The sequence below is a fragment of the Chrysemys picta genome, chromosome 20 (assembly GCF_011386835.1).
Source record: "Chrysemys picta bellii isolate R12L10 chromosome 20, ASM1138683v2, whole genome shotgun sequence".
NCBI classification, from domain to species: domain Eukaryota; kingdom Metazoa; phylum Chordata; order Testudines; family Emydidae; genus Chrysemys; species Chrysemys picta.
Window position 1 is genome coordinate 12595294 of NC_088810.1, and position 13739 is coordinate 12609032.

Genomic DNA, 13739 nt, shown 5'->3' on the forward strand with positions numbered 1-13739 from the left:
TGGAACTCAGCTCAGATACTGCTCAGGATCCTTCCCAGGCTGATGTACACCTGCCTCAGCCCCCTGCTCTGCCACTGCCTGGCCCCACTGACCACATCTCGTTGCTCTGCCCTGCTGGGCCCCCCTCCCTGGGGACAGAGATAGGCAGCTTCCTGCAGCCCACCCAAGGACACAGCACCTGGCCTGACCCAGCTGCAAGCGGAGACCTCCTCGTGGTCCTTAGACATTGGCCATGGGCCCAATCCTCACCCACAGCCCAATCCTCACCCACAGCCCTGCTAGTGCCCCTCACTCCTGACTCACATCCCCTGCCAACCCACCCCTGGGCTGCCCACTCAGCCCCACTGGTGTCCCACACTACTGACCCACAGCCCCCTGCTATCCCAGCCCTGGGCTCCCCACCCGGCCCTGCGATGCCCCTCACTCCTGACCCGCAGCCCCCTGCCAATCCAGCCCTGGACTCCCCCCCCCCCCCCCCAAGATCTGCTGGGGCCCCTCACTCCTGACCCACAGCACCTTACTATCCCAGCACTGGGCTCCCCACCCTGCCCTGTGATACCCCTCACTCCTGACCCATAGCTCTTGCTAGCCTAGCCTTGGGCCCTTTCCTGAGATCTGCTGGTGCCCCTCACTCCCGACCCGCACCCCCTTGCTAGCCTAGCCCTGGGCTCCTGATGCACAGTCCCTGCTCTCCCAGCCCTGGGTTACCCCCATAAGATCTGCCAGGGCCCCTCATTCCTGACCCACAGCCCCCTGCAAACCCAACACTGTGCCCCCTCTCCCCAGCCCCGCACCACCTGCTGGTGCCCCTTACTCCCAGCATGCACACACTGGGGGTGCCTGAGCTCTGGTTGGGCTCTGGGGTGACTCAAGCTTAAGGATGAAACTGACCCATGTGTGTTGAGGTGGCTGGAGCCTGCAGCTGGAATCCCACCCGTCTGCTTCTGTAACTGGCACTTCTGGGGCCAAGGCTGCCTTCAGCTGTCGAGAGTGAGCTGCTTTGGCCAGGCGGCACCTGCAGGGGGCAGCACAGCATGATCTTCAGGGTGCTGGGGAAATACTGTAGTGTACAGGGCTGGAGGCAGTGCAGTGCTGGGGGCAGCATGGGACAGGGCAGTGCCGTGCTTAGGGGCAGTATGGTGAAGTGTTGGGCAGTGAAATACTGGGGGGCAGTGGTGACAGTGACCCAGACTCTCCTGTGACAAGAGTCCCTCTCCCATACCCCAGACTTGTCTCCCAGCCCCACTGAGTCCCTGTGATGGGCTGAGTGGGGTGTGCTGAGCCTACCTCACACACCCAGCCTCCCAGGCTCAGCCCACAGTTGGGGCTGTCACTCCCCGAGCCCAGAGGCAGCTGGGCAGAGATGAGCGACGCCCTTAGAATTCCAGACCCATCAGGTTAGAAGGGACCGCAGGGGTCTGGTCCAACCCCTGCCAAGGTGCAGGATTTGTTGTGGCTAAACCATCCCAGACAAATGGCTCCAGCCTCGTTTTGAAAACCTCCAGTGAAGGAGATTCCACAACCTCCCAAGGTGTCTGTTCCATTATCCTACTGTTCTTACTGTTAGGAAGTTTCTCCTGAGATTTAATCTAAATCTGCTGTGCTGTAGTTCTAACCTGTTGCCTCTTGTCCTGCCCTCCATGGCAAGAGCGAACAACCTTTCTCTTTCGTTTTTATGGCAGCCTTTCAAATATCTGAAGGCCGCTATCATGTCCCCCTTAATCTCCTCTTTTCCAAAATACCTACCCAATTCCTGCAGCCTTTGCTCAGATGATTTGCAGTCCATCCCTTTGATCATCTTTGTCACTCACCTCCAGATCGTTTCCAGTTTCTCTGCATCCTTTCTAGACATTGGTGACCAAAACTGGACCCACTACTCCGGCTGAGGCCTCACCCCACTTGAGACCTTGTTTTTAGTGACCTGGCTGTGCCACTACAGCCGTGCCACTAAAAGTCACGCAGTATTGCCACTGTTTGTCAGGTCTCCTAAAACTTCATGGGCAAAACTTTTGTCTTTTTTGGGGGGGGGGGGGGGGGTTAACACCTCTGAATGACAAAAGTTTTGTTTTTCACTTGCCAGTGTAGACATAGCCTCCTTCCATCCCTTATGGGATGTTCCCTCCAACCTCTGCTCGGCCACTCCCACTCCCGAGTCGGTCAACCCCCTGCCCTGGAGCCAGATCAGGGACAGCACCACCTAGAGGGGAAAGGCCCCATGTCCCATCCCCCTGAAGCACTGCTATCCTTGGAGGGCGGGAGGGAGCTGAGTGCACAGGGAGCTGGCCCCACCAGGCAGGGGGCCTGGGAGGTAGGTTGACCAGACAGCAAGTGTGAAAAATAGTGACAGGGGGTGGGGAGAAATAGGCACCTATATATAAAAAAAAGCCCCAAATATCAGGACTGTCCCTATAAAATCGGGACATCTGGTCACCCTACTGGGATGGGAGGGAGAAACGGGAGCAGTTGGATTCCTGCACACCTGACATTAGCTCTACAAATGGAGGCAGGTGCACTGAGAGGGGGAAAGGTGGAGGGAGCCAGACGGCGCCAGCACCACAGCAGCTTCCTCCTGCTCTGGCTCACCCACAGCAGAGCCCAGGGCTGGGCTAGCAGGGGTTGCGGGTGGGGAGTGAGGGGCACCAGCAGAACTGGGGGAGGAAGCTTGGGGCTGGGCTAGCAGGGGGCTGCAGGTTGGGAGTGAGGGGCACCAGCAGAACTGGGAGGGTAGGAAATCCAGGGCTGGGCTAGCAGGGGTTGCGGGTGGGGAGCGAGGGGCACCGGCAGCGCTGGTGGGGGGAGCCCGGGGCTTGGGTAGCAGGGGCTGCAGGTCGGGAGTGAGGGGCACTGGCACAGCTGGGATCTCTGGATCCGTCCTCCTGACTCTCTCGTCCGTTCGCGGCTCTGGCCCCTGCCCCCCAGTGCTGCTGCTGGCGCGACCCGTCCCTGTGTGTGTCCCGGGTGGGCGGGGATTGGCCGCTGCGTCCCGCCCCCAGCCCCACGCTCCCCGGCCTGCCGCCGGCGCATGCTGCAATGCATCAAGTCCCAGCCCGCCCTCTGCGCCCGGCGCTTTGATTCATTCGCAGCTGCTCGCTGCAGCCAGCCGGCTCCTCTGCAGTGCGCCGGGCAGGGGCCGATCCGCAGGGCCACCGCGCCTTCCGCACCTGGCCCCGGCTGCATCGCCCCCTCCCGATCGGACCGGGCCCCGGCTGCATCGCCCCCTCCCGACCGGGCACCGGCTGCATTGCCCCCTCCTGATCTGACCCGGCATCGGCTGCATCGCCCCCTCCCGACCGGGCACCAGCTGCATCACCCTCTCCCGACCCGACTGGGCACTGGCTCCATCGCCGCCTCCTGACCGGGCACCGGCTGCATCGCCCCCTCCCAACTGGACAGGGCACCGGATCCATTGCAACCTCCCAACCGAGCACCAGCTGCATCGCCCTCTCCCGACTGGACACAGGCTCCATCGCCCCCTCCTTACCAGACCAGGCACCGGGTCCATCGCCCCCTCCAAACTGGGCACCGGCTCCATTACATCCTCCGTACCGGACATAGGCTCCAGCACTACCTCCCGGTTGGGCACCAGCCTGTCCAGTGTAGTGGCCAGTGTCAAGGTCGACCCTGGGCATCCCCAAAGTGGGCCTGATTCTTCCCCCCAAAGGAGGCACTGGCAGGGCACCATGCCCTGATCACTATTGGACGTGGGTCAGGGCAGCTGGCTGGGTGTGGGCAGCAAATGGGGATTTGTTGAGTGGCCAGTTTGCAGCTCTGCAGTGACACTGAGACAGCGGCTGGACCGGACCGAGCTGGGACCGTGGTGACACCCCCCGCTCCCTGCACCGGGGCTCCGGGCATCCAGTCCTGACAGCGCCAGTCCCACGCAGAGCAAGTGTGTCCCTCATGAGCCTGACTCATTTCATGGGCTGCCAGGATCCAGGTGGCAGCAGCTGAGCTGTGGACTCTGCTCTGTGGGCCAGGAGCACTGAATCCGGACGGGGTCGCTGTGGAGGGCGAGGGACCCAGGTCTGCTGACAGCTCCCCCTGCTCCTGTTTATGGCTCCTCCGGCCAGCCCTATTGTCTGCCCTGGGCTGTGGGGGTGCCCCTTTCCCAGCAGTGCTGGGCCCTGGGCCCACCTGGGGCGTTGCGTGGCAGCAGGGGCAGCCAGGCTGTGCTAGCCTCGGCCGGGGGGAACGGGCCGGCCAGGACCAGCTGGGAGCATCCGGCCAGGACATTCCAAGACGCAGGCCGGGCAGTGCAGGGCGCCGAGCCCTTGGCTATAAATACCCTCCTGGAAGATTCCTGTCGGGGATCGTCTGTCCGCTGAGCACGGAGCCAGCGGGCAGGGGCAGAGGGGAACCCGCAGCACCAGCCCCACTGAGGAGCTGTCCCAGCTGGCCTGGGCCCCTGATCCCAGGGACCCCACCATGGCTCTGCTGGGTCCATCACTCCTGCTCAGCCTCATCCTTGGTGAGTGCACACCTGGGGCGGAAGATGGGGGCCAAGGGCTGCCCAGAGAGGGGGCTCCTGGGCCCTAGGGGGGAGGGGGCGCAGGGCCTGTCCCAGTGGGGACTCCCTGAGCCCTCTCCACACTGCCCCCCGCCCCAGGACTGATTCCCTCCCCTCAGGGAAAGCCTGGAGCAGGACGCAGCCACTGAGCTAGCCCTGAGGCATGGAGAGACATGGCCAGTCCCTGAGGCCCAGTGGTGGGGAGATGGAGTAGGCAGACAGATAGACAGAGACAGATGGATCTGGAGTGCCCAGAGCCATGATTCAGAGAGACAGGGCAACCTGACAGGCCCTGGGGTGACACCCAGCGACCAGGGCAGGAACCACCCAGGAAAGTTTAGATATCAGAATCCAACTGCAGTGACAGAACAAATAGCTCAGCCCTGGGCCCCTCAGCTCTGCCGGTGCCGCTCACTTCCAACCCGCAGCCCCTGCTAGCCCAGCCCTGGGCTCCACCCCCAGTTCTGCTGGCGCTCCTCATTCCCAACCTGCAGCCCCCTGCTAGCTCAGCCCTGAGCTCCGTCCTCAGCTCTGCCGGTGCCGCTCACTCCTGACCCACAGTCCCCTGCTAGCTTAGCCCTGGGCTCTGCCCCCATCCAGTTCTGCCCATGCCCCTCACTCCCGACCCACAGCCTCCTGCTAGCTCAGTCCTGGGCTTCCCTGCATCTCTGCCAGTGCCTCTTACTCCTGACCTGCAGTCCTCTGCTAGCCCAGCCCTGAGCTCCACCCTCACCTCTGCTGGTGCTCCTCACTCCCAACCCGCAGCTCTGCTGGTGCACTGCCCCAAGGTAATCTGGTGCATGCTGGGGGCTGCACAGACACAGACACACACCCACAGAGCAGATGTGATTCTGTCCAGCCAACAGTGGCTTTCCCAGGCCCTTGCCTTGATCCCCACCTCTCCGGCTGGGAGAGTGACCTGCAGCTCCCCCAGGGAGCAGGACCAATGCAGCCCCTCGAGACAGGGGCTGGCTCTAGCTTTTGCCCCAAGCAGCAAAAAAAAGCGCCGCCCCCCAGACCCCCCGCCGAGCGCCGTGCCGTGCCGCCCCCCCCCAGCCGAGCGCCGCGCCGCCCCCCGCCGAGCGCCACCGGAATCCCCCTCAGAGCGCCGCCCCCCCCCGAGCCGCCCGCCCCCCGAGCGCCGGAGCCCCCCCCCGCGCCGAGCGCCGCCGGACACCCCCCCGAGCGCCAAGCCCCGCGACGCCCCCCGCCGCCGGAGCCCGCCCCCGCCCCCTGCCAAGCGCCGCCGGAAACCCCCTCCAGCGCCGTGCCCGCGCTGCACCCCCCCCCGAGCGCCGAGCCCCGCGCTGCTGGAGCCCGCCCCCGCCCCCCGCCGAGCGCCGAGCCCCGCGCTGCCGGAGCCCGCCCCCGCCCCCCGCCGAGCGTCGCCGGAACCCCCTTCCCGCGCCGCCCCCTCGCCGAGCCCCACGCAACCGGAGCCCGCCCCCCCAGCGCTGCGCCGCCGGAGCGCCCCCCCCCCCCACGGAATGCCGAGCCGCGTTCCCCCCGCCGCCCCTTACCAGGTGCCGCCCCAAGCATGTGCTTGGGTGCCTGGTGCCTAGAGCCGGCCCTGCCTCGAGAACTGATTGGAGGGAAGGGAGGGGAAGGGGGAGCATATGGGGGAGCCCAGGGGCTGGGGGTGGTTCTGGGGGTACTGAATGTGCGGATCTGGGGGTGCTGGTGGAGGGAGTGTAGATCAGGTGATGATGGGGTGCAGATGTGGAGTGCTGGGGTGGTTCTGGGGGTGCAGATCAGTTTTGGGGATGCAGATTGGGGGGTTGGGGCTGGTGCTCCTGTGGGGCCTGGAGGGAGCTGTGTGTGATCCTTTAAAACCCTCCCCCCCTCAGTTTCGTCGTGCTATGCCGGCTGCGTGGAGGTGGACTCCCACACCGAGGCCGTTTTTGGGATGACCTTCAAGATCCTCTGCATTTCCTGCAAGAAGCGGAGCGAGACCTCGGCTGAGGCCTACACGGAGTGGTACTTCAGGGAGAAGGGCACTGAGACCTTCACCAGGGTGCGCGAGGGCTGGCTGGGGGGGCTGGACTGCACTGGAGGGAGCACGGGGTACAGGAGGGGGAATCAGGTCCCTATCCAGGGCTTTCCCTTCTCCTCCCTGTGGCTTCCCCTGCACGCAGCCTCCTCCTTCACTGCCCAGTCCAACCCCATGTGTTGTTAGACAGCGGCTGGGCCCCACCCCAGAGGTGGCTGCATCTCAGCACTGGCCTATTCCAGACAGGCCCATGTCACTAACCAGCTGCCCTGAGCTGGGTGAAGGCAGACAAGGCTTGTTCTCTGCTGGTTGCTCACTACGCTCCACCTCCCCATCCCCAAACCCCTAGATTTCTCTCCCCACTCAGCGCTGGGGATAGAAGCCAGGAGACCTGGTTCCCAGCCCCCCGGCTCTAACCAGTAGACTCCATCCTCTTCCCAGGAGGTTAGAACCTCCTATGAAAAACAGATACCACATCCATCCTGCCTCATGTCTCCCTTCACTGAATATGGGAGGGGAGTGTCACTCCCTATGATGCTGTGGGGCCGCGGGGGGTCACTGTCCGTGGGGCCATGGGGGGGTCACTCTCCATGGGGCTGGCCCCACTAGCTGCCCACGAACATGAGGATGTCAGCCTGGCTTCCACTTTCCTAGCTTCCCCAGTGGGGTAACCCCAGAGAGCCCCCCACAATCCCACTCCCCGAGATGTTTCCCGCCAGGTGCTCAGCTGACCGCAGCATGGGGAGCCCCAAAAGGTGATTACCTGGGAAATGCCGGAGTCCCTGCAGCCCCGCGAGGCCGTGCAGACGAGTTACACGGAGACTCACCAGAGACCCAGAGACCCTGGCCTGCCCTGTCCACACAAGCTCCTCATCTCACCCACAATGCTGAGGCTGCTGTCCTGTCCCCAGCACACCACCGCTGCCCTCCATGGGGTTCTGGTCTCTGGCAGGGTCTGGTCTGGGACAGGCATCCCCCATGGGGCTATGGTCTGTGGCAGGTGACCCTGTGGGGATCTGGTCTATGACAGGCGTCCCCCGTGGGGGTCTGGTCCAGGACAGATGTCTTCCATGGGGGTCTGGTGTGAGACAGGCGTCCCCCGTTGGGCTGTGTTCTGTGGCAGGCATCCCCTGTGGGGCTGTGGTTTGTGGCAGGACAGGACAGATGTCTTTCCCCCATGGGCTTTGGTCCATGGCAGGCGTCCCCCATGGGGGTCTGGTCTGGGACAGGTGTTCCCCCGTTGGGCTGTGGTCTGTGGCAGGCGACCCCAGGGGGGTCTGGTCTGGGACAGGCATCCCCCATGGGGCTATGGTCTGTGGCAGGCGACCCCGTGGGGATCTGGTCCATGACAGGCATCCCCCGTGGGGGTCTGGTCCAGGTCAGATGTCTTCCATGGGGGTCTGGGCCAGGACAGGCGATCCCCATGGGGCTGTGGTCTGTGGCAGGCGACCCCCATGGGGCTGTGGTCTGGGACAGGAGTCCCCTGCAGTGCATGGCCGGCCGTCTGACTTCCTTCCCCCCAGATCCTGCGTTATGACCCTGATGCACTGCTGGAGGTGGTGGATGAGCGGTTCCAGGATCTGGTGGTGTGGAACGGCAGCAAGAACACGCGGGATCTGCAGGATCTGTCCATCTTCCTGACCAACGTGACCTATGCGCAGGCGGGCGAGTACCTCTGCCGCGTCGACCGCAACCTCACCTTTGATGGCTACGTCTACAACATCGTCATCAACAAGACCATCCACGTCGAGGTGGTGGACAAGGGTGAGTGGGTGGGGCCGCAGGCAGGGGGTGGGGCCATGGGCAGGGGTGGAGCTATGTACACAGGGTGGTGCCACTAGGGTGACCAGAGGGTGGGGGGTAAGAGGTTCCTATATAAGACAAAGCCCTGAATATCGGGACTGTCCCAATAAAATCAGGACCTCTGGTTGCCCTAGTGCCATGTACATGGGGCAGAGCCACAGGTACAGGGAAGTCACAGTAATGGGGGCAGGTCAACACATAGGGGTGGGGCTACCTACAGAGGGTGGGGCCAGAGACATCAGGGCAAGGCCACACACAAGGCTGGAGCCATACACATGTGGGCTGTGGCCACATGGAGGGAGGGGTCTGACTCACTGAGATGGGGCTACACACATGGGACAGCCCAGGTATGGGGGTGGCACCATGTACACAGAAGTGGAGGCACATACATGGGGGGTTGAATCACATGGGGAGAGGGCCACACACATGGAGGAAGGGAATGAGGGCACAAGGAGGTGGAGCCACACACATGGGGGTGGAGGTACACACCAGGGGTGGAGCCACACAGAGGAGTGGGGCTGTACACTCATCCTGGGCTGGTGCAGGGGGCCGCGGGACACTCAGGCTGAGCTGAGATGGGCGGGAAGAGCTGGGCTTGGTTACTTCCCAGAGCATGCTGGGAGGGTCCGTGTGCGCCCCATAAATTCAGCAGGGGGGGAGGGGCAGGCAGGGAAGAGCTAAGGGGCTAAAGGCCCATTGGGGCTGAACTGGGCAGGCGGCCATGGTGGTGTCGGGAAAAGTCAGTTTCTGACAGCCGGAGGTGGGAGGGTCTGGGGCAGCCCCCAGGAGCTGGGGGAACCTGTCCCATTGCAGACAGAGCTCAGGTGGGGGGGTCTCACCCTCTCCCCTCCCGCAGCGAACCGGGACATGGCGTCCATCGTGTCAGAGATCATGATGTATGTGCTCATCGTGGTGCTCACCATCTGGCTGGTGGCTGAGATGATTTATTGCTACAAGAAAATCGCGGCGGCCACGGAGGCGGCTGCACAGGAGAATGCGTGAGTGCAGGGAGCTGGGGGGGCTCAGAGGGGCAGGTGGGGGCTGGGTTGGGCATGACCCAGGTGGGGAGTGCCTGGGGGCAGGCCGGCTATGCTAGGGTGACGAGGTGTCCAGTTTTCGACCGGAACACCCAGTTGAAAAGGGACCCTGGCGCTCTGGTCAGCACCGCTGACCGGGCTGTTAAAAGTCCAGTGCTACAGGGCTAAGGCAGGCTAGTCCCTACCTGTCCTGGCTGCACGCTGCACCCCGGAAGCAGCCAGCAGGTCCGTCTCTTAGACGGGGAGGCCACGGGGCTCCATGCGCTGCCCCCACCCCCAGATTGTTTCTGCACTCCCATTGGCTGGGAACCATGGCCAATGGGAGCTGTGGGGTGGTGCCTGCGGGTGAGAGCAGCGCGCAGAGCCTCCTGGCCGCCCCCCGCCTAGAAACTGGACCTGCTGGCCACTTCTGGGGTGCAGCGCGGAGCCGGGACAGGCAGGAAGCCTGCCTTGCCTCCCCACTGTGCTGCTGACTGGGAGCCGCAGGAGGTAAGCCCACACCCCAACCTCCTGCCCCAACCCCCAGCCCTGAGCCCCCCCCCAACCTGGAGCCCCCTCCTGCACTCCAAACCCCTCATCCCCAGCTCCACCCCAGAGCCTGCACCCCCAAATGGAGCCCTCACCCCCCCATACCCCAACTCCCTGCTCCAGCCCAGAGCTCCCTCCCTCCAATACCCTGAACCCCTCTGCCCCACCTCCCAGCCTGGAGCCCCCCCCTACACTCCAAACATCCCTGGCCCCTCCCCAGAACCTGCATCCCCAGATGGAGCCCTCTCCCCCTCCTGCACCCCAAACCCCTGTCCCAGACCAGTGAAAGTGAGTGAGGGTGGGGAAGAGCGAGCCATGGAGGGAGGGGGAATGTAGTGAGCAGGGGGCAGAGCCTCAGGAAGGGGTGGGTCTAGGGTGTTCAGTTTTGTGCGATTAGAAAGTTGGCAACCCTAGGGTGGGCAGTGGGTGGCAGGCTGTCCTCACCCCTGTCTCTCCACAGCTCCGAGTATCTAGCCATCACGTCGGAGAGCAAGGAGAACTGTGCCGGGGTGCAGGTGGCAGAATAGTTCTTGGGGGCCGTCCGCGAGCGTGGGGGACCTCGTGTGGCGGGTAAGCCCAGACGGCCGGGAGCCCTGGGGGTCGTCCTGGCCCACAGGATTTGGTGCTGCCCTGCATCCTCTCATCAGATTCTGCCTCGCTGCCACCCCAGCACCGACTGCCTCCACCAGCCCCATGGCCCCTCCCTTCCTTGGTGGGGGCACAAGAGCTCCCTGCACCCACCCTAGCGCTGTGCTTTGTGCCCCTGCCCTGCGGGTCAGAGCCAGGAGAGAACCCAGCCTCCCCTGCTCTAACCACTAGACCCCACTCCTCTCCCAGAGCCAGGAGAGCACCCAGGAGTCCTGGCTCCCAGTCTAACCACTAGGCCCCACTCCTTTCCCTATCTCAACTACAATTTGTTGTAACACAGCGTCACATCCCGCTCCCATGGTGGACCCCAGAGAGGATAACAGCCCACTACTGCTAGCAGCAGCGAGGTTCTCCTTTGGCTGCAGGGGCTGTGGTCAGGGTGGCCTGGTTTTGAGTGACATTGTTTGTTGCAGGCCTGAGGTAACGGCGAGGAACGAATGAAGGACGAGGGGAGTGATTCGAGATGGGGCGCCCCCCAGAGAGTGCCCCCCAGCTGGCTCCCCCACACACCCTGCACGCCTGGGGGCGCCCCAAACAAAGCATGTTGTTGTGAATCCTAGTGCTCACTCTCCCAGCCCCACAGGGGATGGGCAGTGGGCACCTCGCTCTTTTAGACACATCCTTTTGCCTCATGGTGAGCGAGGCTGCCCCCGCCACAATGCATGATGGGGGAAGCAACATGGCCACTGCTCACACAATGCAAAGCTTGGCCTCGGCCTGCTCCAGCCCCCCGCCCCCGCCTCTGGGCACTGCACTCGCGCTTTCTGGTTTGCACATTTTGCGCGCTTCAGGTTGTTTTGGTTACGTCACTACCAGCACGTTCTGGTTCTGAGGAGCTGGGGCCTGACGTGGGGCAGCCTGGACACGGGGAGGGAAGGGCATCAGAGCCCCAAACAGCTTCCAGCCTGGTCCCAGGTTACCAGCGCAAAGCATCAGCCTCTCAGGGACTTGGGTGAGTCCTCCAGGCTGGCCGCCCAATGGGTTCCTAGGCCTGAGCCAGACTCAAAGTGGTGTCCAGGACGCCTGCATACTGGGATCCCATGGTCCCAGCCACATGAGAGGATGGGGGATGCCTTCAAGATGGCTGCCCAATGGGTCCCAACTTGGCCACACCCAAGGCACCGTGGAGATGGGGGAAATGTCCAAGATGGCTGCCAATGGGTCCTGAGACCCCACCCCGAGGCTGAGACAGGCATACATGATGGCAGCCTTCAGGACCCCAGGCACGTTCCCTGAAGGAGCTCGTGTTTCCATTCGCAAATGGGATGTACCCCATTGACCCAGGGGGCTGCTTCGCGGACTCCCAGAGCAGACTCCCCTGAGTCCCCCACCCTCCATCCCCTCCCAATGGCCAAGGCATGGCAGGCAGGGTTGGGCTAGGGTTCCTCCAGGTCCCTGGCACTCAGACAGCTCCTCCCGTCATGGGGGGAGGGGCTGAGATCTGGGGGAGCAGCCCCCACAGAGGGCATCTGAGGGGTTTGCTAGTGAGTGCCCCCCTCAGCCTTCCAAGGGGTGCTGCAGACTCTACTCCCTCCCCTCCATGCACTGACACCAGAGATACCAGCTGTCCCCATGCCATCCAGCCCCCCATTCAATATCCCCCAGTGCCATATCCTCCCATGCCAGCCACCCTTCCATGCCATCCAGCCCCCCAGTGCCATAACCCTCCATGCCATCCACCCATATCTCCCATGCCTGCCAGCCATCCCCCCATAGCATCCTGCTCCCCAATGTCATGTCCCCCTCAGTCCCCCTGGCCCAGGGGACTCATCACCCCAACCCAGCCACTCTGGGCTCTTCAGGGAATACAGCTGAGTGGCTCCCGGCCCCTCCTTCTCCGACCCTTGGACAGGTCCTGGGTACCCACCCGTCACTGTGCCGTAGGGGCTGTTCATGGAATAAAGAGACTGGATTTCATCCTGCACTCACAGTGTGATTCCTGGGGTGGGGGGGACTTGGGGCAAGGGGGGGGGTAAAGGTGTGGGGGGGTATGGGTGTGATGGGTTGTCAACCCCCAGGGTGCAGCCTGGGAGCTGTGGGAACCGCTGTGCCCCCAACCCACCAGCTGGGCAGGCCTCTCTCACACTGCTTTGTAGAGATTCAGCCAGCCTCTCCAGGCCCTGTTATCACCCAACTTGACAGCAGGTGGTATCACACATCCAGCTGAGCTACCTGAGTGCTTTACCTAAGCCACTCAAGGACAGACAGAAAACAACAGCCAATTTCTCAGATCCCCAGCCTTTCACCCTCACTGGAGAATAAACCCAGTATTATACCATCTTGCACTGTACAATGCAAGCTCATTAATATAGTTTGCTTTCCCCTTGATGTGGGAAAGATATGAAACAGCCTTTGTTTACAGAGATGAGATTTTCCCAGCCACTTCATTGAAAACGTGCTGGTAAAGATAAGAACATAAAACACGTTTATTAAATACAGAAAGATAGATTTTAAGTGATAGCAAACAGATCAAATCAGATTACCAAGTCTAAAATACTAGAGGGATAATATTTGAAGTAGCAATTTCTCAACCTTACTGATGATACAAGCCGTCAATTGAGTTTCCATACACTGGCTAAAAATCCCTTTAGCCTGGGACCAGCACTTCCTCCAATTCAGTCTTTGTTCCCAGGTGTTTCCAGGAGTGTCCTTGTGTGGGGAGTGAGGCCACGAGCTGATGTCACTCCCTGCCTTGTATAACTTTAACATATAGTGGGAACCCTTTTTTCCAAACTCAGTCCACTCCAGTTTGTAGACAAATACAGGTACCAAAATGGCATTCAATATCATGTGGCCTGGTCACATGCCCTTACATGCCTTGCTGAGTCATAGCATCCATTACTCATAGGCTGGCTGAAACGTTCACACAGGAAGGCTAAGTTCTTCCATGGTCCATTGTCTTTGTTGATGAACCATTAGCACTGTCTAGCTTCTTCATTGTTGTACCTGAAAGGCTAGCTGTGGGGGTTATCCACAGTAAGCACATTTGAAATACGGGTTCATAGTCAATATTCAAAACTTCAGATACAAAAATGATACATGCCCACAAATAGGATAATCATATTTGGCAAATCATAACTTTTGCAATGACACCTCACATGACCCATTTTGTACAAAATGCATCATAATTATGCAATAATCACATCATAAGCAGCACTATGATGAATATGGGGTGCACTGTCACAGTGGGGTCAGGGAGCGGATAGGGGGCTATGTGAGTGATAGA

General features: G+C 61.8%; 1 protein-coding gene across 1 annotated transcript; it reads left to right on the forward strand.

The window, feature by feature from the left end:
• The first annotated feature begins 3039 nt into the window (after positions 1 to 3039).
• SCN1B (sodium voltage-gated channel beta subunit 1) lies at positions 3040 to 12430 on the forward strand. Its single transcript, XM_005279505.5, has 6 exons — positions 3040 to 4468; positions 6355 to 6521; positions 8021 to 8261; positions 9157 to 9298; positions 10326 to 10435; positions 10927 to 12430. The coding sequence occupies exons 1-5, from the start codon at positions 4426 to 4428 to the stop codon at positions 10390 to 10392; spliced, it is 660 nt and encodes a 219-aa protein (XP_005279562.1). The 5' UTR covers positions 3040 to 4425; the 3' UTR covers positions 10393 to 10435; positions 10927 to 12430.
• The last annotated feature ends 1309 nt before the right edge of the window (positions 12431 to 13739 follow it).

Coding starts and splice junctions, on each gene's coding strand:
- SCN1B (XM_005279505.5), top strand. CDS start 4,426: ATGGCTCTGCTGGGTCCATCACTCCTGCTCAGCCTCATCCTTG. Junction 4,469..6,354: donor CCTGCTCAGCCTCATCCTTG/GTGAGTGCACAC, acceptor TCCCCCCCTCAG/TTTCGTCGTGCTATGCCGGC. Junction 8,262..9,156: donor CGTCGAGGTGGTGGACAAGG/GTGAGTGGGTGG, acceptor CCCCTCCCGCAG/CGAACCGGGACATGGCGTCC.